The 25,752-nt window shown below is 37.4% G+C and overlaps 1 protein-coding gene across 1 annotated transcript in view; it reads right to left on the bottom strand.

The window, feature by feature from the left end:
* LOC306888557 (uncharacterized protein) overlaps window positions 1-25,752 on the bottom strand; it is a 129,494-nt gene that overhangs the window by 55,771 nt on the left and 47,971 nt on the right. Inside the window, exon 2 of the mRNA XM_079446934.1 lies at window positions 12,712-12,889. Within this exon, the coding sequence (XP_079303060.1) occupies window positions 12,712-12,889 (178 nt within the window). The remainder of the gene's footprint in view (window positions 1-12,711; window positions 12,890-25,752) is intronic.

Raw genomic sequence — 25,752 nt, 5'->3', positions numbered from 1 at the left:
CTCTCCATAATGAGATCCAGACAGAATATGTTTTGATCTCCATGGTGACATGCGACATTAACCAGATACAGAGCACAGGATGACACTATAATATCTTTAAATCATATCTTATGCTCTCAAACACACACACACACACACACACACACAGTCCTAATAAGTACAGCTCACAGGCAGATAACAGAGCTTGTTTGTATGACTGAGGTTGTGCTGTTCCTTTAAGTGAATAAAGAAAATGCAGAGCACAGGTGCTCAAATTCAAGTCTCAAGATGTCTCCCACAATCTCTCACAATTATGCAAATCATCCTCTTTGAATATTTGCGTTTAGATCTAGGAGTATAATACACTAATTACTCCATCTACAGTTAATTTTTTCCTGCAGAAAAATAAGACGCAGCAGTCAAAATATATAAATACAAATATATGTTTGATTTTTTTATCTTCATGGAGACATTCCATTAATTTTCCTAGGGCCTAGGGCCCACAATTATGTGATGTAATAAGCGTTCATTGTGGCTGCAAATTGGATGATAATGAGAACCCTTCTGAAACCTAAAATGACAAATGAGACACCCTACAGTAATGTGAACACAATGGACACAAATGCACATATATATATATATATATATATATATATATATATTTAAGTGAACTGTAAAATACGCAAGAACCTACATGGCATCCCTTCTGAAAGTGCCTAAAAATTTGTCACCATATATCTTACAGTGACTTTCATGCAACCACAGCAGAAGATTTTATTATCATTTTGAACAGAATTGTATTACAAAGTATCCAGAGGTTTAACTGCAGTGATTATGTGAAGTGAAGTGACATTCAGCCAAGTATGGTGACCCATACTCGGAATTCGTGCTCTGCATTTAACCCATCCAACATGCACACACACAGCAGTGAACACACACGGAGCAGTGGGCAGCCATTTATGCTGCAGCGCCCGGGGAGCAGTTGGGGGTTCGGTGCCTTGCTCAAGGGCACCTCAGTCGTGGTATTGAGGGTGGAGAGAGCGCTGGACATTCACTCCCCCCACCTACAATTCCTGCCGGCCGGAGACTCGAACCCGCAACCTTTGGATTACAAGGCCGACTCTCTAACCATGAGGCCACAACTTTTATTACGAGTGTGACTGTTAATATGATGCATACAAAATCAAATTTTGCCTTCTCGTCCTAATAAAATTCCCATAACTTGGCCTTCTTCTCACTCGTCACACTGTCTGTTCACACATATGTTCACCTTGATGTCGAATGTAACAGCTCACTGTGTCTCTAAAAAGTGAGTTCACACTCACCATGGTAATTCCATATCAAGCCCTTCAGAATTAATATCTTACACATATAACACCCCACTATAAAAAAAGTTTTTTATTTTCATTTATTTCCTCTGAAAGGGTTGTAAATTACATGTCAGGGAGTTCAGATGCACAGAAAACAGGTTAGGAGAAACTGATGGACTCCGTGCAGTAAATGCCTGCCATCGTCAACTTTCAAAAGAGTTTGTGTGAATTAATTGTCAAAGCATTTCTCTTCACATTGAATGCACACAACTACATTGAACATTGTTTGGGGGTAAAACTGAAAGGCTAAGAGATTGGATTCTGTATTTCACTAGGACTCTTTAAATAAAGAAAGCATTGTCACCTCTGTGTAAGTGGTAGTCTCAACTTTACCTCATTAGAGCTGTCTCACCTTCTGACATTAACACACACACACAAATAGTCAGTATCACTAAGGAGATCAATACTTCAATCAATAATGTAGTGCTGAGATTAAGACCTTAACCAGAACCAGACATATGTTGTTAATTGTGGTTGTAGCATGTCCAGAGCAGGGGTCAGCAACCTTTTGGGCATGAAGTGCTATTTTTAATGTTTCTGCTTTTATACAGTTAAACGTTCAGATAAAAATCTGTATTTGATTTTCATAGCTATAGTGCAGAATCGTAAATATTTTTTCATATATCAGTCATTCTTAAGAAGTGGGACAAAACAGGGTGCAAAATTGAAAAAAGCTACTGAGCTATGCTTTGATACAACCTCCCAACTTTTCTCTTTTTTTAACAAAATGTGCTTTTTACCTTGTACTGTGTAATATCATTTCAACTTTATCTTTAACAGCATTCAATATGTTTTTAACATTTCAAAACACATTCTCATGTTAGCAGACAGATTACAATTTCACATGTGACCAACAATTCCTCAACAAATACAAAATAACATAATGAAATATTATCAAAATATTCCTCTGATGGAGGTGACAGAACTGACGGAGTTGACACATCTGATGGTGGTGTCGAAAACCTGAATTTGTAGTTTTTGAAACTATGAAATACATTGAATCAATCAATTACTGTATTAAAACAAACAGTGAGTATGTTATTGTTTATAAAGCTTTTATTCAGGAGTCACATTTAAGTATTTTGATATATTATTGGAACACAAAATCTGACGGTGGTGACATCTGACGGTGTTGAAAAATTTGGCATTTCTTTCACAAAACAAATGGAGTTCATGTTGTAGCCATTTGGGTTTTTTTCTGTTGGTGCTAGATGCTAATGGAACCTGCTTCAGGATAATAAAATGATCTAAATATTTCAAAGAGAAATATTTCAATTTCTTCAGAAATTAGAAGATGGTGTTGACATATCATGGTTGTGACCAGGAAATATTAACATTAGGATTTAAAATATTCTAAAATTATAAAACTGACCAGAGCCCGTCTGACACTGATGTACTCTGCAGAGGAGGATTGTGGCAAGGGGGTGCTTTAGGGGGACAGCTGCCCCTGATATTCCCTGATTTTATTATATTTTAATGAATTTCTGACGGTGTTGACAAAAAGTGGGGACACAACTTTGAAACCTTATCAAACATGCATGTGTCACTGAAAAACAACCTTGCTTTGATATGAGATATTATTAAGTGTTACTTTTGATAAAACAAGATTTGGATTTCATAATTAAAAAACATTTTTCTCAATTTTATATCATATGAATGATTGAACCCTTCTCTGTGCACACACTGTTTTAGATGCAGTGAGAAGACAATAAGTGTCATAGATTTCACATAATAATGATACAATTTAATTGAAGGAAATAATTGTATTAAATACATTATATTATTAATCCTCATAACATTTACAATTGAAAATATTTTTATTTTTTAAACCTGATAGCAGTTACAATTGCTGGACATGTTTTGTCCCATGTCTCAAGAATGACTGCTTTATATATTTTTTACTTTTCAAATTATAATTTTTTTTTTAATGTTAAAATTAGACATTGAATAACAGATATACAGTGTGACCCTACTGAATGTGTGTGAATGTTGTTCATTCAATCATGTGGTGTGACTGAAGCTTAACCTATGCACAGGTTGATTCTCACACATAGTATTTACTGTATAGCTCATAACGTGTATCTGGAAAGATTACCTCAAAATGTACATCGGAATGCAGTTTTCCCAATTTTCCCAATCTGCATGCCAATGTTGGCATGTGTGCCATAGGTTGCCGACCTCTGGTCTAGATGGTATGCGGAGTAACAAAATGAAATGCTGAAGGGATTATTTTGAATTTTAATATTATATGCTGTTAATAATACAATCCTTTAGAGAGATTATATAGATATATATATATACATATTTTTCTTTCTTTTGAGCTAAAAATAGATTATACTTTCAGTCTGTGTTTTACAGTATGTGCTTACCAGACATATTCTTAAGCTTCTTAAGCTACTTTGACGGCAGTTTAATGCACCCTCCTACCTCAGTATACTGTATATGTACAAGTGTATGTTCCAGCCATTCAACAATACATCCCTTTTCCAAACCGCTTGTTCTATGTATGGTAGTACAGGAATGCTGGAGCCTATCCCAGCATCTTAAGCCATATGCAGGGAAACATCCTGGACAGATGGCCAGTCCATCACAGAAGTATATGTTTCCTCCTGCAATTTATAGCAAGTGAACGAGTGGCTCCTGGTGGTTCCATCACAATGGCACTTTGTAGGAAATGCTTTCCAGAAACGTCACCCTCTCTTTTCCTCAGTGGAGGAACAAGCTGCTAAACAACACCTGATGTTGTCAGCACAATTAAAAAAAACTAAAAACAAAAAAACAACAGCCGTAGACCGCCTCTTCTGCAAAGCTTAGCTAATCCACAACCAAAAAAAAGTATAATAAATGCTAGCTAAATATCCCCAATAAGAACCCAGAAAGAGACCACAAGAGGGAGTGTTGGAAAAAAAATAGCATAATCTCTGTACGTGAGCACATACAGGGGATTCATTTCAGAACAGTTGATTCATGTGAGAAGTATTATCATTATCAGCATCTCTCTGATAATGGTAGTTATTCTAAAACTAGTAGGAATCTGCTTCTCTCATTCTAATTAATTAAACAGCATAGTCAGACCACCACAGCAAATGAACCTCAACTACTTGGAAAAAAAGATGCTCTGACCGTCATGACAATCCTAAGAGAATGGAAGGGGTGATAACTTGTGAACATTACACTACTGCTTACCTGATAGCATAAGACTGGCTGTATTAAACCAAGAGCCTATTTAGCTTAATGACTGGGAGGACATTGAGTCAGAGTGGGAGGGTCTAAATAAGAGTTAGACGGGTCGAATTGACACAAACTCATATGATGTATTTTGTAATAAACTTAGTATGAAACTGGAGCAAAAGCAGATCATATAAAAATGTACAAATGAGATGCAAATTTATATGAATTTGCAACAAATCAAAATTCTTGAATAGTTATGAATTGTCACAAGACTGTACTGAATGGGTTTGAATCAGTAATTGGAGCAGCTTGAGTCAGAGTGGGAGGGGGTGGAGGTGGAGCTATACAGATTGAGAACTGTGACTGAAGAGAAGAAAGAGAGACAGAGGTGTTACAGAGAGAACGAGCTGCTAGTGCTGTGCATAATCTTGCTCTCCCAGCTGGTCCACATTAGCCAGGCTGGAGCCGGCAGACCCTCAGGAGAGAGAGTCATAGCCAGACCACGTCACTCCTAATGCAGATGATGGTCTGCAGTGCACCAGCGCCGGGGGAGACTTACTGACAATTTTAATGACAAGGGAAAAGTAAACAAATTACATTAATACACCATCACTCAATGCATTTAGAGCAGCACTTGGACAGAGGGTCACAATGCCCATCCCTTACTGTGATGCCTGGAGAGATTCATACATATAAACTGTAGAAAATATATTAATGCTGCTGTTCAGTGTTTTCCTGTCTATTGCATCTCTGCTATTGTGCTAAATTGTTCATGTAGTGATCCCTCTGTTGCATTCATATGTGGGTGGGTTCGATCCTGGTGTCTCACAAGCCAACTCGTAACAACTTGATTGTGGCTAAGGGGATCTCACCTGTTTTTGATGAAATCTCACCCTCTTCAGCTCGTCACACAAATAGAGCAGAGGGCTGTCAGAGTAATAACTGTGAGTGATTTTTTTTTTTCTTCACTTTTTTAAATTCTTGATCTAGTAAAGCTTGCAATTAAAGTAAGAAGTAACTTCACATTTTGAATGTGCCTTTCCATGGAAAGCTTTTGTCTGCTTCAGTATGAAAAAAGTGTAATACTTTAATAAAGCATAAAAATATATACAGTACAAAAATAGTAGAACCAAAGTTTTTCTCCCCTTATTTTCTATTCTGAGTGAATATAAGTATTTTTATTGCTGATCCTATCGTTCATTCAGGAGTATGTCTTCATATAAAAGCACACATAAGTCTATATCAGTTTTCCAACTCTGAATTATTTACATTATTGGACTGAAACAACACAACACAAGAACAAAGTAAATAAAAGTTATCTGGCCTAAAGAGAGAGTCGTGGCCTAATGGTCAGAGAGTCGGACTTGTAACCCGAAGGTTGCGGGTTTGAGTCTCAGGTCCAGCAGGGATTGTAGGGGGGAGTGAATAACCAGCGATCTCTTCCACCTTCAGTACCACGACTGAGGCGAGACCCTTGAGCAAGGCACAGATTGTAGTTTACTAGCAGCACAATACATGGATGCTTGTCACAAAAAGGCAGAGGAGTTGACCAATCAGTGATACTTACATTCACGCACACACACAGCACATGTCCTAACCTACAGCACATATCTCCCTGTTTACACCGTTTTTCATCCATTGTAGGTTTACATAAACATTACCAATACTTTGACAATACATCGCTTCATTTGTCGTGCCAGTAAAGCACATTTGAATGTATGACTGAGTGAGCGTCTTGCGTCCCCTTGAGGACAATAGAATTTACTAAAGTTAAAACTCAACCATATAAACAACAACTGTGGTCAAAACATCCCATCACTTAATACACATACACATTTGAGAAGGTGTGTACCCCCCCCCCCCCCCAACCCGCTGCTGTACTTTTTAACTGTGTAATAAAAAATGTTGTTGGCAAGGAAACAAGCACTCTGACCCACAAAGAGAGTGTAAGTGTGTGTAGTGTGCGCAGGCAGGGGAGATCCAGGGAATATGCCAAAAGGATATGGAAGACATGCTTTTAAAATTCCCAATAGGAATAATACAAGTAAAACTACTTAAGAGAACTCAAAGAGGTGAGAATCATGAACTGGCCAGGTTTTTGTCAGCTGTGGCTGCTCTCTGCCTCATAGAGAATATAAGAACTGGGTCCAAAATAGGGACAAAGACCATGACTAGTCATAGGATGATGCATTTCCATGACTTCTAAAGTTGTATGTGATTATATAAGGATTTTTTTAAGTCATGGTATTGAGACTGCTCTCACAAATGACAGTTTCTTGCCAGTTAAATATTTTAGAGCTAGCACACTGTTTACCTTTTTCAAAAATCCAATCATATATTGTCTCACACCCATCACTTTCCATGCTTTCCTGCCCTCCAGCTCATAGAGTTTGCTTCATCCTTGACAAAAGCAAAGCAGAAATGCAATGCTATATGTCTGAAGTTCACAAATCCTCAAGAGAGTAAAAACTGTCACGATGTCTCTTATAGTGACATGACTAGATTTTCTTCATGCACTTCATTAGTTTTACACAATAGTGCCCTGGCTCTCAAAACCACAATGCTCTCATTTTAATAAATCACACTCTCTCTTATTAGAAATTCCTCATATCTATAGCACAGTTACATTGAGGAGGACAGGCCCGAAAACACCATGGCACTTTCTGAAGAGATATTACCATAAAAGCAAACTCAAGGGAGATGATGTTGGCTTGCTGAAATCCACCAATCAGAAAACTGACACACTAACCAATTAGAAGTTTAATTGGTGATTAGGCTCCTATTAGGGATAGGCAACTTCGGTCCTGGACCGGTGTTCTGCAGAGTTTAGCTCCAACCCTATTCAAACACACCTGCCTGTAACTTTCTAATGATCTTGAAGACATTGATTAGCTTCTTCAGGTGTGTTTGATTAGGGTTGGAGCTAAACTCTGCAGGACACCGGCCCTCCAGGACCGAAGTTGCTTATCCCTGCTGTAAGGTGTCTAAGGCATGCTACTGATGCTAAATTTGTTCTAACCGTAGACAGCAAAATGATGTCAACAAAATGTAATTCAGTATTTATGACTGAAATATTTATGTACTGTTTGTGCCCACTGGAATATCAAGTCTTTAGTTTAGCAACATGCTGATGTCAGACCATTGGAATCAATTGTGAACTTTAGTTGACTATCACACGGTTCTCAGTGGAAGCTACATGTGTCACAAACCAGTCCATTTTAGTCTCCGACAGCTCTGCTTTAAAAGGGTCATAGATCCTAATAATCAGATCCTCACTTTCGGGGAACTCCGCCATAAAAATAATGGCACTTTGGCATATAATAATGGCATATAATGGCAAAGTCAAACAAGGTTTATAGTATTCAGTGAAAATCACAGGCACATTTATCTCTAAAAATACAGAAAAATGGAGAGGCATACAAGAAAGACCAACAAGATAGACACACCAGAGTACACTAGTTGGATACAGCCTACCTTCAAAAGAAAGGATTATGGTTTATTCTGTCCAGTCAGCAATATGATAACAATGTATGGTTAGACATTTCTCAATTATACACTACTTCATGGCTTAAACTACACTCTCTCTCTCTTTGCCGAAACAAATTACTGTTGGCTGCAGTGAGAAAACCCCAAAATTCAACAGAAATTATGCAAACTCTGCTTAACCAATCGCTTTCCCCAAATCATTGTGGCTGCTTTGGAAGCACCCCCACTGAGCAATTCTTTCATCTTCGCTTGCTTAAAAGACCTCTGGAAAGTCATATGCCAACTCACAATGAAAGATATTAAGGCCAGCTGACATGTTTTTGCTCACATCCAGCATCACTGACTGGATTTTGTTACCATGGATGGCAGATATCCAATCAACATATGGAAAGAGTAGAGTCCAAACATGGTCCCTTTAGGAGCCACTGAGCTGCCACAAAGCAGACTTGTGGCTCAATAGTTCTGCTAACACAGTTTGTATCAAGTACAGAAACACACACATGCTTTAGTGTCTGTTAGGGGAATCTGAGCAGTCCTGGAGAAACTAATAACACTGGAGTTTGGCCCAAGCCACTGTCTCCAGCTTAATTCCTCTATCCTCCGGCCACAGCATATACCACCACACACACTCGTTCCCTCTCTTCCTTAGTTCATTTTATTCCTTAACTTTGCTCCAGATGAGCAGTGGAAAAAGAAGGCAGTGATTTGGCTTTCCACCAGCCACAACTCTGCCAAGAGACTCAAAGAGTACCCACGACTCCAGCGGCATTTTTATCACAGACTTACAGAGAAACACACGCACACATTCCTCTTGACACTTTGTCTCTCTCACAAGCTCGTCACTGTCACCTAAGCTGCTCTCATCTCCTGTCAGAACAAGAATGGAGAAACAGGCAGAGTTCACTTAGTCTTTTCTGCATTTGTCGTTTCATCTTTCACACACCCCTTTATTTGTGCACTCTTCTCGAGGAAAGCCTCAGGCGTCGAGTAGCATGGTTTTTTACTTGCACAGCCCAAATACATTGAGGTTGTGCCAAAGCTGGTTCCTGTTACATCACTGATGATCATTTGGGCTTGTAGGTGGTATTATACAATATTATATTTAATCTTATATTTGTGCTTTAAAATGTAAATCAGCCGCTTATGACTTTTAGGTGTGTCATATGTAAATTCTGGTTTAAATACTGATCTCATTTCAACTCAAGTCTAAATAACGATTTCATATATCCTTTAACCTCAAGCATCTAATGATAACTCTAATGGAAATGGAAATTCTAATGGAAATTTCCAATAAAGTCACATTCATTAACACTTTCACAGACATAAACTGACCTTAAATATTAATGTCTTTAAAAATTAACTCACATAAAAAATACTCCTTAAATATGTATACAAACACTTCTTTAAACTCTGATTTGATATAAACTAAAAGTAAAGTAAAACTAGATGTAAACTCAGATTATGTAGATCTGTAGCATGTTGCACAAAGCTATTCAAATATAGCAATACTACTTATGTCTCTAGGAAATTATTTTTTTCTTAATATTTAACCATTGACTATATTACCGTTGACTATAATAACTTAATTGAGAGCTATCAATTTTAACATTTATTAGACTTCACAAAAAAAACCTATAATAAATGTCATATTAACCTGTGCCCTTCAGCAAGTAGGAAATATACAGAAATTTAACAAATTTATCAAACACTAAATTCTAAATTATAGATGGATCCTTTAAGCTACTTGATTAAGTTATTGATTTCCTCTTTTTTTCTTTTGTTCTTTGATTAACAGACATCACAGCAGCTGGGTTATTCGGTTATTTGTCTGCTATTACTTTAAGAGCTGCCACTGCTGAATGTGATGCGGATCTGACACGAATCCTTGTAGTTTCTTTTGCGCTTTAATATGAAAAAATACAGGCTACAGCGCATGCCGCCATATTTGTACATGCAATTGAAGTACACACTCTACGGGCACAGTATAATGGCTGACAGGACAGGAAGATTAGTTTTTACTGATTTTATCATTTGCTGATTTTATACTGAAGGTGGCCAAAATTATTAGAAAACTATTTATTCGTTTATAATTATTAGAACACTATAAAAAATTTGCAGAGTTGTCCCAAAATTGCAATACACAGCGAAAAGCACTTAAACAAGGTGAATGTGAAATGGCTGCTTTAGTTGCCTGATGTTGCCAGATTGTTGCCTCTTATAGAATGACAACCAGTTAAATAAAGCAAATAATACGTCAAACATACTGTATGTATTTGCATTTTCACAAGAACCACGTAAAGATCTAGACAACTGTAAAATAATTTGAGCAGACAGAATATTACCATAGAGATGGCACTTCCTGTCTGTCATGTGACTCTTCTTCAGGATGTTTCTACCTGCAGGCCTGTTTAACACTCATAGATACCTAGATTGTTTTATCTCACTTTACTGGACACATCCAAAAAACAGCAATATTATGTCCTATATGTTGTATGATATAGTTTACTTAGAAAACACCTTCAATCTGTGGTCAAAGCCAGTATGATCATCTCTGTCACAATTGGACAGTTTGTGTGTGTGCTGATTCACAGGACTGTGGTCAGACACATCTCAGATAGACACACAATCATTCCTCCCCCTCCCTCTCTCTACTTCCTGTGCGAAACTGGCCTCCTCATCTCCTCCTGCAGTGTGCTCCTCTATTATACTGTCAAAATGCTATATGAGCTGCAAAGCACATGATTTGTTCCAGAGCCTTTATACCAGACATCAACCTCCTAAAACCCAGAGTCCTAGTCTTTCCGGACCCCTCTGTCTCAGTTGTGTATATGTGTAATATATAGTACATGTCATCAGATAAGGGCTTTTACCAGTCATTTGCTTTCTGTTTAGACACACATATACAGCAGTGTAACCACACATTTCCGCATGTTTAAACTTGATCAAACAAAAGTCTCTACAAATAGCAAGTTTTCTTGCAATCTCTCTTTCACAGTAATAGCGTCATGATCCAAATATAACGTGTAACTGATCTATCGATTCACTTTCACTGAAAGGAAAATGTCAAGAACACATTTTGCATCTAAACATACTTTCTGACAATACATCTGTCAATTTAAAACAGGAAACATTTAATAAGATTTGTTAAAGATTCTTCTTTAAAAAATGAAGTGAAGTGAAGTGACATACTGCCAAGTATGGTGACCCATACTCAGAATTCGTGCTCTGCATTTAACCCATCCAACGTGCACACACACAGCAGTGAACACACACACACCGTGAACACACACCCGGAGCAGTGGGCAGCCATTTATGCTGCGGCGCCCGGGGAGCAGTTGGGGGTTCGGTGCCTTGCTCAAGGGCACCTCAGTCGTGGTATTGAGGGTGGAGAGAGCGCTGGACATTCACTCCCCCCACCTACAATCCCTGCCGGCCCGAGACTCGAACCCGCAACCTTTGGATTACGAGTCCGACTCTCTAACCATTAGGCCACGACTTCCCCAACTTTATTTCGACTTTATTTCTTACATTTGCTACATTTATTATTTATTAAATTTTCAATTCAATGTTTTTATTGTTATGCTGATTACATCCAATGTGTAATATAAAAAAAAAATTAGATTAAAATTTAACACTTCCAATTGTATATAATTAATTCTTAAATAATATTTTTGCAATATTCATTATAAATTATTTATTTGTGTTTATTTTTTTATACATTCATGCGCCCTCATAATCTTTCATCAAAATAATTGTTCTTCCACAATTTTTTTTCTTACAGTGTTAGTGTTCAGAGGAACAGGTCAACACTTGAACGCTTTAGACTGGGACATAATAAACACATCTCAGCTGCACACACACACACACACACACACACACACGCATGGACCTTGCAGGTTGTTTGAACAGAAGCTGTTAAAATGTGTGGCTTAAGTAATACATGAATGCTCTTCATGTAATGTTGAGGGTAGACGAGGGGAAGCTGCAGGGGAGTGGGTGGCACAATTTTCTGCTGACCCAGAGAGGGCAGAACCTCACCCAACTAAATTCCAGAGATGTGTCAGCCCCAATACTCTAAAACAAGACAATGACAGAACAGATAGGCAAAGAAGAGCTGAAGGCTAATGCAAAATAATATAGAGAGAGACAGCTAGAGAAAGAGACAGATTATGTGTGACTGTGATGAGAAGAGACGAAACATCTTTCCAGACAAACACAAATCCTACAGAAAGTACCACACCTAACTAAATATAAGGAATCTTTTCCATTTATATTTATAATATGTTCCATTCGCCAGCTGTACTAGTGTATAATACTACACTGTTATTTTTGTCACATTAATAAATTACACGCTTAATTATATGCAAATTTTAACAACAATGGAACACACTCTGAAACATTTCGGATTCACATCTCCAGTCATAGGCTGTTTTACCAAACTCACAGTTTCCAACGTAGGTTACTTAAACAAAAAAAAAAAAAAAAACACGTGAAAAAGAATTGTATATCTTCTACTGAAACACACAACAAGCTTTGACACACACTTGACTCTATAGCAAGAAATAAGTATATAGCTGACAATAGAAAATAATCTTTCTTTGCCACCACAGCCAGCACCGCATCAATATCTTGCAAGAAGGGAAGGGAATCATTAAAAATGAGATAAAGGATCAGGAAAGATGAATTTGGACTTAAGAATACTCACTGGGCACTGAGCTGTCAGCCTTTTCCACTTTCAGGCTACACAGCGGTGAAGTAGCAGAAGCCATTCTGGGTTCAAATGATGTAGTGTGGTCTTGCTCTGACACTTCTGCCACAGTGACTACTGGTGGTCTGGTCTCTGCATTCTTACTGCTGCTGGCTGACTCCTCCACCATCGAACCCTGCAATAAACATTTTGAATTAACAATCTTCAAAGAAAAACACAGTTTTACTCTTTAAAGAGCCCATAGTAGACTTTCGTAACACTTATAATATTAATCACGGTTTCTTGCACAAGGTCTTTAGTTTTTCATGACAATTTTCAACCCTATTTCTGATCTGATTATGCAGCTTGTAGAGGTTTAGTTGTCCCCTCCTCTGGTGGCTATGGTTAATTGGGTCATCAAATGGAAAATCAAAATGTCTTTGATATTTAAACATATAAAAGGCTACTCGACAATAAAACGTACTGCAAGTCCCAGTTCTCAAAACTGACTCCAAAAATAAAACGCCAAGATCAGAACCCATCTCATGATAACCAACTACCAAATGTAGACCATTAATCACTCCCACAAAGAATCTGTGGCTGTACAACTCTGCAGAAATCTTAGGTATGTTTTCCACTGAACTGGAACAGCCATTCTTCCCATATTTTTGTTTTACATATCACCTGACCCTTGCATGTTCATTTATAAAAATATTTTGGCTTTGTTGATGATTTAGCTACCAACAGGAGTAAAATACCCTCTTTTTCTAATATTTAATAAAACATTTAAACAGATTATATATGTGCCTGCACATAAGTAAGGATCAATGCTATGATGAAGAATGCATGTTCAACATGGCTCTAATCGAATTACTCTCTAATTGTGTTAGACTGCTATATAAACTCTCAAACAGTGCGTTGATAGCCACATGATGAAACGTCTCCTCAGCAGGCAGAGCACTGACAACACACTGCCAGAGCTAATAGGCCCTGTCAGCTGCTCCACTGTTTTTAGCAGCTGTCTTTACTTTGATTTCTGGGGAACGATGAAAGTCTCATCTTTCTAATGATAGATATGAGACAGACTGCTCCTAGATCCATCAGGCGAACAAGAGAGACAGAGGAAGAGGAAACATTGAACAGCACCAGTAGGTAAGCACTGATGAGATGCTGTCTGACCACAAAAGGACGGTGAGATGCTGAAAGGGAGGAAAAGGGAAGATCTATCAGACCGAAATCTGGAGTTCAGCAAAAGCTTCTGTACCCAAGCAGATTAGTTTTTTCTTTTCTTTTTTTTTAAACCATATAACGATGGTAATGAGTCCAGCAGAAGTCTGGACAGAAACCCTCAGTAGAACCCCCCCCAGTCTGAGATCCACAGTTGCTAAAATGCTGAAAATTGTGTTTATATTTAGAAAATATTTCTCTCTCTCTCTCTCTCTCTCTGGTTTTCAAACAAAGAAAGTGTAATTAGATATTGAACAGGAATTGCACAAGAAGTTGCCAGAATGCCGGTGCTGTAGATAGGGTGACCATACATCATCTTTTCCCGACATATCCTAATTTTGGACCTAAAACAATGCGTCCGATCGAGATTTCAAAAATGCCAAAAATGTCCGGGATTCTACATTTGCTTTCTACAGTCGTCATTCATTGTGTGTGTTTTTGTATTAAAGTTTTCATAATCCCTCTCCCGCAAACATTCTAATATTGAATATAATTTTTGTGCATCAGGGAGCCGATGCGGAGTATTTAAAGGGGACCTATTATGTTTAAATAATTTTTATAAGGTGTTTGAACACAGTTGTGTGGCTGCAGTGTGTGAAAATAACCAGCCTATAATGTTAAAAATCCACCCACTCATTTTTTTATAAAACCAATATATCATGAACAGTCTCTCCAAACGAGCTGTTTCAGATTCTCCCTCTGTTCACGTCACTGAGGGGAAAAAGTCCTGCCTATCATAAACACAGCCCTGAGTAATTAGCAGCAGTCCGCCATTACTGGAGATATACAATGTCAGCGCCAAAGAGGCATTACAAGCATTGTGTTTTGGGATGCACTAATGAGCATAAAAGTCGCCATAATCTCCCCCAATCTGAGTTGAGGACACTGTGGTTAAATTTCATTTCTGAAGGAAAGATCCTGGAAAAAATTGGTAAAGTCCCCTAAATGTTTATGAATCAATACCGATGATTTGTGCGCCAACATCAGCTCCAGACAAAATAAGTATCACGTGTTTGTTTTCCAAATTGCCTTTCTGAAAGAGTTTCTTGGCAATCTGTAAGGCTAATTGCTAAAGCTATCATTGTCTCTGTGTGTTTTCACTGATGCTGCCTTCAAGTGCTACCAGAATGACCGTGAATAGGAATGTGGTAGTTAAAAGTTGCATTTGAAAGCAATGTGAGTCGATCGCTTGAAGTTGTCAAGCTTATAATCAGAAGTGGGACTTATAAAGTTTGTGATAGCATGAGACCAGCTATGTTGTTATTTTTATCCCGCCGTGCTCCCCGTCTGTGTAATTCATAAACGCGAATTTATTATGCACAGTATAATCAGATGACTGACTTTGAAACAGTATGTTTTATGTAAAGATAACAGACTTGTACTAATAATGGAATGTTTATTTGTAAAGGCTAGCACTGCTAATGCTGGAGCTTGAGCTGTTGAAACTCAGCCCTCTTCTCCGGGATCAACAGCTCATTTGCATTTAAAGCAACATACTCAAAAACAGCCCGATTTGGCTCATACCCTAAAACTGACAATTTTAACAAGCTATAAAAATTTATCTGTAGGGTATTTTGAGCAAAAATTTCACATATACGCTCTGGGGACGCCCGAGACTTATTTTACATCTTGTAAAAAGGGGCATAATAGGTCTCCTTTAAATCACTTAGGATGCAGCTAGTCTTGGATGCAGGGTTGCCAAATCAGCATTATTTGCACAGAATTGGGCTGGTTTTAAACTGCTGCGGAGGGTTGATTTTCTCCCGTTCAGTTAAATTACATTTAACTGAAATCAGAATCAGAATCAGAATGAGCTTTATTGGCCAAGTATGTTTACACATTCAAGGAATTTGTTGTACTGACAGAAGCTCCACAGTGCAACAGAAAGACAGCAACATGACAGGACACAGATAATAAAAGAATAATATACAGATATCCAAATAGGCAATGTACAAAGCAGCAAAAACACAATATATAATATAGACAACTTTTAAGATTTTCAGACAGGCTGGTGACACACCGTCTGGGCCTGGTTCTTTCCTTCTTTTGTTCTTCCTGAAGACCTGACACACATCTTCTTCGCTGATTTGAATTGTAGGTGTGGGGGAGAGGAGGGTTGCTGGAGGTGTTAATAGTTGTGTGGAGATGTGTTCAGGGCGGGTGTGGGGGGATTTTTCAAAACGACAATAAAATTCATTCAAGTCATCTGCCAGGTGTTGATTCTCCACAGTGCTGGGGGATGGTGTCTTGTAACTGGTGATAGCCTTCATTTCTTTCCACACTGAAGCAGGATCACTGGAAGATCATTTTTTCCTTAGCTTGTCAGAATAATTCCTCTTTGCCACTCTAATCTCCTTTTCCAGTGTGTATTTGGCCTGTTTGTACAAGAATTTATCCCCTTTTCTGTAAGCATCTTCTTTGGCCTGACGGAGCTGTCTGAGTTTTGCAGTGAACCATGGTTTGTCGTTGTTGTAGATTAGATGAGTCCTGTTAGGAATGCACATATCCTCACAGAAACTGATATAAGATGTTACAGTCTCTGTGAGCTCGTCCAGATGGATGGCAGCGGCTTCAAAAACAGTCCAATCAGAGAGACAGAAACAGGCTTGTAGATACCGTTCTGTTTCATTAGTCCATCTTTTAACAGATCTTAATACAGGCTTTGCAGATTTAAGTTTCTGCCTGTAGGTCGGAATAAGATGAACCAAATAGTGATCAGAGAGTTCTAAAGCTGCTCGTGGAACCGAGTGATATGCGTCCTTTATTGTTGTGTAACAGTGATAAAGTCCCCGAGAATGATTAAAACAGAGTCTGGTGTTGTTGTTCTGTGTCTATGATCATATCAGCGAGTATCTGTAAAGCTGTGCTCACGTGCGCTTGCGGTGGAATGTAGACACTCACGAGAATGAACGAGCAGAACTCCCACGGCGAATAGAACGGCTTGCAGTTAATGAAGAGCGTCTCTAGATCTAAACAGTACATCTTCTTTAACACAGTTACATCTGTACACCACCTCTCATTGATGTAAAAGCACGTCCCTCCGTTGCGCGATTTCTCCGTTGATTCTGCGTCCCAATCTGCTCTGATCAGCTGGTAATTAGGCAGATGAATCGCGCTGTCCGTTATGTCGCCATTTAGCCAGGTTTCCGTGAAACACAAGGCAGCAGAGTTAGAAAAATCCTTGTTTGTCTGGGAGAGCAGAAGGAGTTCATCCATTTTGTTGGGTAGAGAGCGGAGATTCGCCAGATGGATGCTAGGCAACGCCATTCGAAATCCACGCTGTCGAAGCTTCACGAGTGCGCCGGCTCGCTTCCCCCGCCTGCGCCTCCTGTAGCGTTTGACCAGAGCTACGGCTCCGCCAACTACAATGTCCAGCAAAGCGTACGAAAAATCAAAATCCGGTAAAAGATTTTGTGGTGTGTTCTGCCGAATGTTCAGCAGGTCATCCCTGGTAAAACTGATCGTATTTGAAAAACAAAAAACAGGAAAAACAAACAAAAACAGTATAAACACTGGAGGGCAACGCACAATAGCTGCCATGATCAGCGCCATCTTGGTTTCAATCTTGGTTTCAAATGCTTGTATTGAAACATTTTGCATTCTAACTATGACAAAACTGTGGTAGATTTTGTGAAGGATGGCCACTGGTAGGAAGCCTTTTAGCTGTGTTTTAGATCAATCTGCAAAAAAATTATTTTTGGCATGGAAATGACATATTTGGAGCTATGTGCACCATCCCCCACCATTTGTTGTAACACTTCTTGAAGCATCAAATGAACTTTGTAACAAGTGTGGAATTTGATGATTATGGTTGCTACTGAGGATAGAGACAAAGTATGTTGAATAAAGAACATATGAAAACATATTCTCAATTATCATAATTACATTAGTATAAACCAATTAAACTCCATGAATTCAGCAATTAAGAATTCATAAAAGTATAGATCAATAAAGTTGTTCATAGATGCTGTCAATACATCAATATTGTATGGTTTATTGTCTATGCACATAAAAGTATGTGTAATGAATGTGGTAGAACCAAACTTTACGTAAAATAAACATGAATACTCATGAGATCACTTTGTTGAAAAATGATTTTTAAAGGTTTTTGTGTTAAAAAATGAGGTGGACAATTAAAGGGGTCCTATTATTCTCTTTTACAAAGACTTGATTTTGTTTTGGGGGTGTACTAGAACATGCTCTCATGCTTGGTGGTTCAAAAATCGCATTATTTTTCACATAATTTGCATTATTACAATACCTTTCTTAGTTCCGGGTTTGATGAAGGCCCGCCTTCAGAAAAACGAAATGTGTTGTGATTGGTTAGCTGTCCCAGTGTGTTGTGATTGGCGAACAGCTTAGATGGTGTTTCAGTATTGCCCCGCCCCTTGCCAGAACAGCAAGTTTGTCAATATTGCCATATCAGTTCAGACCCCGAGAATATTGAGGATCACGCAGAATCTTTGCACGCACGGATATTGCAAGACATATTAAAGTGGTAATGTTATTGTTGTTGTTTTTTTGGCTAAATCATGTTTTAGACAGGATGTCAACAACAGCTTAAAAATAACTGCATTTACTATGTACAGATAAGTGCAAAGGTAATATGTATTATGTTTATTGTTCTTTAATTCTAACATTATAACATGAATTGCAGTGAAACTGTTATACAGTGAAATACAGTGATTTTGAAATGTGCAGTGCTCAACCAAGCGTTCTCCCCACCCCCCAACCATTCGAACTTCCATAGGCGGGATTTATTTTTGGAATATCACAAATACAGAAAAACAACTTTGTAGTCCAAACGAGCCGTTCGTTGTAGTTCTTGAAAAGTTTTTTTTTTTTTAAACGAAATATCTCCCTTTGGAGTGGACTTTGAGATTTGTAACTTTGTAGATCTTTTTTTATGCCCAAACATACACACTGACTAAAATTCAAAAAGTGAGAAAGCATAATAGGAGCCCTTTAACAGTAATCATTTTCTCCTAGAATGTTTTTTATTTGACTATGGCACACGCTAATTCATCACACAGATTCACAAAGCCAAAATACAGTCACAATATAAAGTGAAAAAAAAGCAAATTCAAGGTTTAATACATGGTAAAACATGCACACCTTTCATTGCTCTGCCTTTCAGGAGAAGAACAGAAGCAGGAGAAAAAAATTATATGCATCTCAGCAATTAAAAAAAGAGAGAAACAAATGATAATGATTACCTATGTATGCTGCGTATTTATTTTTATGTATGTATGTGTGTGTATTTATTTATTTATCATTCATTCATTCATTCAAGGAAGCTCAGAAGCAAAATAATTTACATCACCAATTTACAACACCAAAAAAAAATCCTGTTTAAAGTCCTGTTTGTGATGAATATTCACATTTAGTATGAAAAGGCCTTTACTGTAAAAAAAAAAAAAAACTGACAGTCAGGTATCAGTCTTACTGTATGTACACCTTTTATAAAAAGGTGTTTTGAGCAGTCATGAAAACAAAAAAATACTGAAACAGTCGCCTTTGCCCCTCCCACACTCTGATGACATTTTTCAATGCCCCCTGCTTTCAGAAACCCTTTGGGATGAAGGTAAGTGCTCAGCATGGCCCTGACCTTGTGTGTGAGAGAGAAAGACATATAACACATATGTAATATAAATGCAATTTATTGCAACTCATGTAACTCAATTTGGATGTGTGTGTGTTTCTGTCTGTGTGTCTGGACCAGGTCATTAGGATGTGTATTCAGCTTCGGGCTGTTTATTTAAGGGGAGGTGATGATGATTCAGTGACAGTTGATTCACACTACACCGCCTAACAAACAGCACCAACCAAAGCAAACTCACTTCTGTCTGTCACACCCAATGCTTCCTCTATAATTTTGCTAAGCAAAACCTGTTTCTAACCTTTCAGTCAACTAACAGAGACCATACCATGTTGTTTACTATACCTTGCTTTGAGAAATTTATTTCTATATACTGTATATATAGCTCATGGTCCGTGGAGTGTCTGGTGTTGTCCAGTGCTGCAGAAAAATTACTTCTTAAAGCACACACAACCACTAAACAAAACTGATGCATTTTCACACAAGACACTTTGTGGGTGGTGAAATGTAAAATTAAAGGCTGTACTCAATAGCTTTTCATCATTTCAAACAATAAAATATTAGAGAATTTCTTGACAAAGAATAACCTCTCTTATCATCAGCAATCATGCACAGGCAGTTCTAGTCTAGTCGTACCGTGTCTCTTCTGCTCTGTCTTGATCTCTGCCCAGTTTACCTGTGCCTGCAGCACAGCTCTCCTTAGGCTGGACTGTCTGCCTGTTTTTGGACACATGCCTGCCTGCAGGTCTCTGTGCTCACCTCTGCCCTCATGATTTGTTGCATTACTGGACTGTCTCTGGCTTCTGACCCTCTCACCTTGCTTTCAACTCTGCTTCTCTATCTGCCTTGTCAGCAACACAATGTGATTGTTTACAACAGATGCACAAAAGTGGAATTTTGGTGTCATGTTTTATAGGAAAGTAAATGGTAAATTTGGATCCAAGAGAGACTTTAGGTATTGTGTGCTGAACTGATAAGCAGAACAAAATAGGAGTAGATCCCATAAACACCTAGAATGAGAGAGAAATAAAGATACAGTTAAAACCATACAAACACATACATACACTTTTCAATACAAACACACCAAATATTAGGGGAGTTTCTATTCAGTTAATAACGATTTCACAATTAAGGCCCAGATATACTTCAAACGAAATTCGTTTTCATTCTTTGTTTGGGAGCAAAAAGAAGTTAGAAAAGGCTGAGTGACTATAATGTTTTAAACAAAGGTTTATTATTGTTACAGATGCTGTGCTGAGCAAGGAGCGCAAGACGAGGATATCCAATAATACTTCCTTTTAATCAGGATTCTTGGAGCAGATACAAACAGGGGAGTGCACACACATCAATAATATAAACAATAACCGACAGTGAGACTAACAAACACAGGAACTTATAAAGAGCCAGATAATTGGGAAGGACAGGTGTACACAATGACTAATCAAACTGAACTAGGACACAGGGGAAAACAGAAAACCCGACATGGAACAGTCAGAAAAAAACCCAACATGTAACAATTATTGTATGTTCTTATTGTATGTTGGCATTTCATTTATTGTTTACCTTTTAAATTTGCTTATTGAAAGAACAACAACAACAGCAGCAGCAGCAGTGTGATGTAACATTTATTTGAAACATGTATTTGGTACTTGCTACCTTATTGCTTTACTCTTTCATTTCATTCTTTTCATGGCTTTGGAAAATTTGCATCTGATGTTTCTCTACGTTTTCTAGGAATTAAATGCTTTCTCTGAATCTTTAAAGTTTCCCCGCGAGCGATTGTACAGGTGCGGATATATTTGTGGCAGCTCAGCTATTTGACACAGTGTATTTATGTTGCTAGTGACTTGGAGATGTTGTTTCCCTGCCTGACCTTTGTTGAATGAGAAATAAACTGGGGAAAAAAAAAATTGCGCACCAAAGAAGGTTGAGCTCCAGAACACACCCACAAATTGCGTAATCGCCATGGACCAATGGTAGCTCAAAGATGTTTAGGAGCCAAAACAAACTTCCCCAGAAAGTTGTCTTTGGTGAGCTGTTTCAAACTGCCGAAATTAACTCAAAACGAACTTCATTTCGGCCTGATTTTGTTCGAAATGACATCATAGTTCGTTCTTCAATTTCGTTTGAAGTATATCGGGGCTTTTATCCTTCTGTTCCAAAATGCATTGATGATTGGTAAAAGAGGACTGGAGTATGACAGTGTGATCTCTGTGGGATTTCTGGACCTTGTAACCTTTTAAAGACAAAGTACAGGAATGCAATAAGTGTTGAATCTGCATTAAATTGACATCTATACAGCCAGACATTACATCCACTCACACGGAACAGGTTTTTGCATTTCACTGGGCCATACACGTTGAAGTTGGGATCTGGGTATAAAGATGTTACTTTAAAATATACTGGGTATGTTACTTTAAAACATTTGTGGTCAAAGGTTGATACAGCCGGGGTGGAAGTGGGAGATAAGCACTCACTTCTCTAGAAATGCCTTATTTCTTTTATTTATTATAATTATTAGTATTTGTTTCTGCAATTTGAATCATTTAGGGGTTATTTGGGTTGAGGGAAGAACAAATAGATTAAATTTGATTAACTCTAAAATGGATGGCAGCAATCCACAATGCTGTCGTTATACGGGGTTGTCGTGACATGCAGCATTGCATTACTGATTTACACATTGATCTATGCAATTACACAATCACAATATAATATATACAGTTGTGTGCACATTTTGCTAAAATTATGAGTTACTTCCATGAAATTGCAAAAATTGCATGCACACAAAACAAGTGGTTACAAATGCTTGCAGGGGCTATTGCGCCTAACTGGTTGTATATTAATTGCTTACTCCTTCAATTAGTCTATCTCCCTAATTCTCATTCATCCTCAGCTTTATCACCCTCTCTCAGTCTTGCCTGGGTGTCTGTTTTCAGCACTGAAGACAAAAAGAGCGATCAGTTTGTGATGAAGCACAGAAGGCATTTACTTCATCCTGTTGCGTGTCAGGGTTAAAGGTCAGGACAGCTTTTAATAATGCATTCTGAATCACTCACATACAATCAGCTGAGTTGGTTTGGTGTGTTTTGATGCAGTCTTTTATGTCACTTCCTCTTTAACACCCGCTTTTGTTCAGAAAGTTATGTTAGAATAAAAAATGAAAAGAGACACTGTCAATGCCATCAAAACATATTTCTTCCTTCAGCCTCCTGCCATTTTCTCTGCACTCGAGCAGCTGTAGCAACAATAATGTCCCGTACGCAATACAGGTGTTTTGTATTTGGATGTAAAAGTGAACATAGGAGTCTTCATTTTCTCCTGACACGAGAGCCATCGAGGACGCAGTGGATTAGTTTTGTTTCTGATGTTAATGCGCCACGAAATACACAAACACAGAAGAGAAGGGTGGAGTGAGCTCATTATAATTTAAAGAGACATGCACTGAAACGGCTTGCTGAGAACAGAGCTGTTTTTTACAAGTTAAAAAGGATGTTGTTTATATGACCATTGAAGACTTTTAACCAAAAGATTTTGCAGACATATCATGAAGACCCTGAAGCAACATACCAACTTGTGGAAAATGGGTATCTGATGTCCCCTTAAAATGGTGATCAAGGTAAAACTAAACTCTTTTATTATCTTTGACTTTTCTTTCTTTTCTTTATTATATATATATATATATTTTTATGCGTTTAATATTCCATGTTAATGTTAGGGTTAAGTAATGGTTTACTTATTCAATAATTCTCACAAGAAAATAATTTTGGTATTGGTATTTGTAATGCTTGTATTACAGCATTACAAATTTGTAATTTGTAAAGTTAAAATGTCACGAGACACCAAAATGTACCCTATTCAGAGAAAAGTGCCAAAACAATCCTTTAATTCTGCCACCTCTCGTGTCATCTGTCTTACTTTCTTCCTGTATAAACTGTTGGGTGACTGCAGTCATACATGCTGCATATGTTCTGTGTGAACCTTATCCCTCAGGGAAGACCACAAAACATACACACACACACACACATAGCCGACCATCTGTTGGCCGTTACACTGTGAGGAAACATTTATAGCCACAGAACGAATAACACTGACAGGCCAGGATTTGTGTGTGTGTGTGTGTGTGTGTGTTATTTTGTCTGTGTTGTGTAATTTGTGTTTGTCAACCTACAACTGTAAATAAAAGAAGCAAAATTATCTAACAGAAAATATCAAAGAGGTCAGTAAAAGGGTTTCAAATGTTTTTGCATGAGCAGCTTGATAAAGCTTGACAATTCTTTATACAGCACATTAGTGAGTGACTCAGTTCAACATCACTGTTTTGTCATGCATATAAATGCTCACTCATACTATAAAGAAAGGGATACAGCATGTACAGACTGTAAAAAAATGAGCTCAATACTGCCACCTGTCATTCAGGGCCACTAATATTCATCTTCATATCTCTGATGCAATTAAGTTGCTATAAGTTGAACCACTGATCACAAGGAAAGCATATTAACTAAAATCACCCAATTTTCTTTGCAAGTTATATACTTGTATGCAGTTAGTAATGCTGAGAACAACAATCAGTGTTACCTGTGCCCAGGTGGAACAAATAAAACTTTTAAGCATATGAACATATACTAATACTTTTTCATTTATTAATAGTAGTTAATAATAATAGTTTTAATAATAATTCAATAATAATAGTTTTCATTTAAATGAAAATACTGTAATAGTACATAATATATCATTATATAAAAACTATAACTAAAACAATATCTTGCCTTCCCTTTAAAAAAGGTACACTTTGGCATACTTTTAAAAACAGAGCTTATTAGGGTAAGAATATACTTTAAAGCAATATAGGCATTATTTAAATGTATGAACCGAATGTAATGTAATGACACTTGATTATTTTTACACAATTGCAATTAATTATATTTGTACTTACACATTTGTGAAGATGAAGTTGCAACTTAGTACATCTGAAATTTAGAAAATTTAATGTAATATTGAATAACACCGTAAAGTTAAAATAAGTACTTTACATGTGCTTTAGAATGTTAGCCAACACATCAAAATAAGTGTGTTTCTTGAAACATATTGATACAAAATGTGCCTTAAAGTAAAACTTTTCATTTGGCATTATTTTACAGTGCACTTGTGAAAAAGTGAACATGAAAGTAAAATTTAAGTATAGATTTTTTAGATTTTAAGTACACTTCAAGTGCACATTTAATAAAATTAAGCACACTTATTTTGCACAAGGCTAGTGTTATAAAAAAGCATAATAAAATAATTTATTTAATCTGTGATAAGATAAATTCCTAAAGAGCAAGATAAGAATGTGATGAAGAAAAAGAAAACATGTAGAAAGCAGAAACAAACACCAGCAATCAAAGTCTCCATTACTTCAACACCTCCACTGATCGCTACACTAACCATACGCTCTGTGTGTTTGTTTTTCTCAAATGTTTCTGTGGTGTGCTGTGTGTAGCGCACGGTGAGAGGTTTGAAAAGCATCCAGTACTCCTGTCTTCCTGTAAGCATGTCTCCTAGCAACACAAGCTGATTCCGAACACCAGCTGCTGCAGAGGATATCAGGTGTGATGAGATCCATTTATGACCACACACAAAGTCCCCAATATCAGATATTTGAGTAGTTAAATGTTTGGTCACACTTTATTTCATATGTCTTTAATGTTCTGTAAGAATTATGTTATTTCCCATGTTAAAGAGCTTCGTTGCTGGTGATAATAGACCACTCACAATGTTTACAATATGTAGCGTAGCGATGACACATAGACAGTTTAGTGTTGCTGTGCTCTATGGAAGAGTCACAGTAAATCCCAGGGAAAATTATTCTGACTATTTATATTGCTTCTCTCCTCATGACACGCTCATATATAACTATAGTTGTATCAAATTTATGACCACAATTGTGCATCGTCTTAAATGGAAGTATTGGACTTCAAAATTTGTTTTATAGAATAGTATTGTCAAATACAGTTGTTATAAGTGTATTTCTTTTATTTCTTGTGTTGTGTATGTAGAGTAGGTTATATATGGCATCGTATGCACTGAAGATTTCGGATTTATTTTTCAGGGTTTTGAGAAAATATTTAATGAGAATCGTTTTGTTTTATTTATTTTGTTAATTTGGCCCTACTCTAATTCCATTTCCCCTTACTAACTGCATTTTCTTTTCTTTTGATTTCTTAATTAATATTGTTGCATTGTAAATAGCTCAT

The sequence above is a fragment of the Barbus barbus genome (genome assembly GCF_936440315.1).
Source record: "Barbus barbus genome assembly, chromosome: 22".
Classification (NCBI taxonomy): Eukaryota; Metazoa; Chordata; class Actinopteri; order Cypriniformes; family Cyprinidae; genus Barbus; species Barbus barbus.
This window is presented reverse-complemented; position numbering and strand designations above follow the sequence as displayed.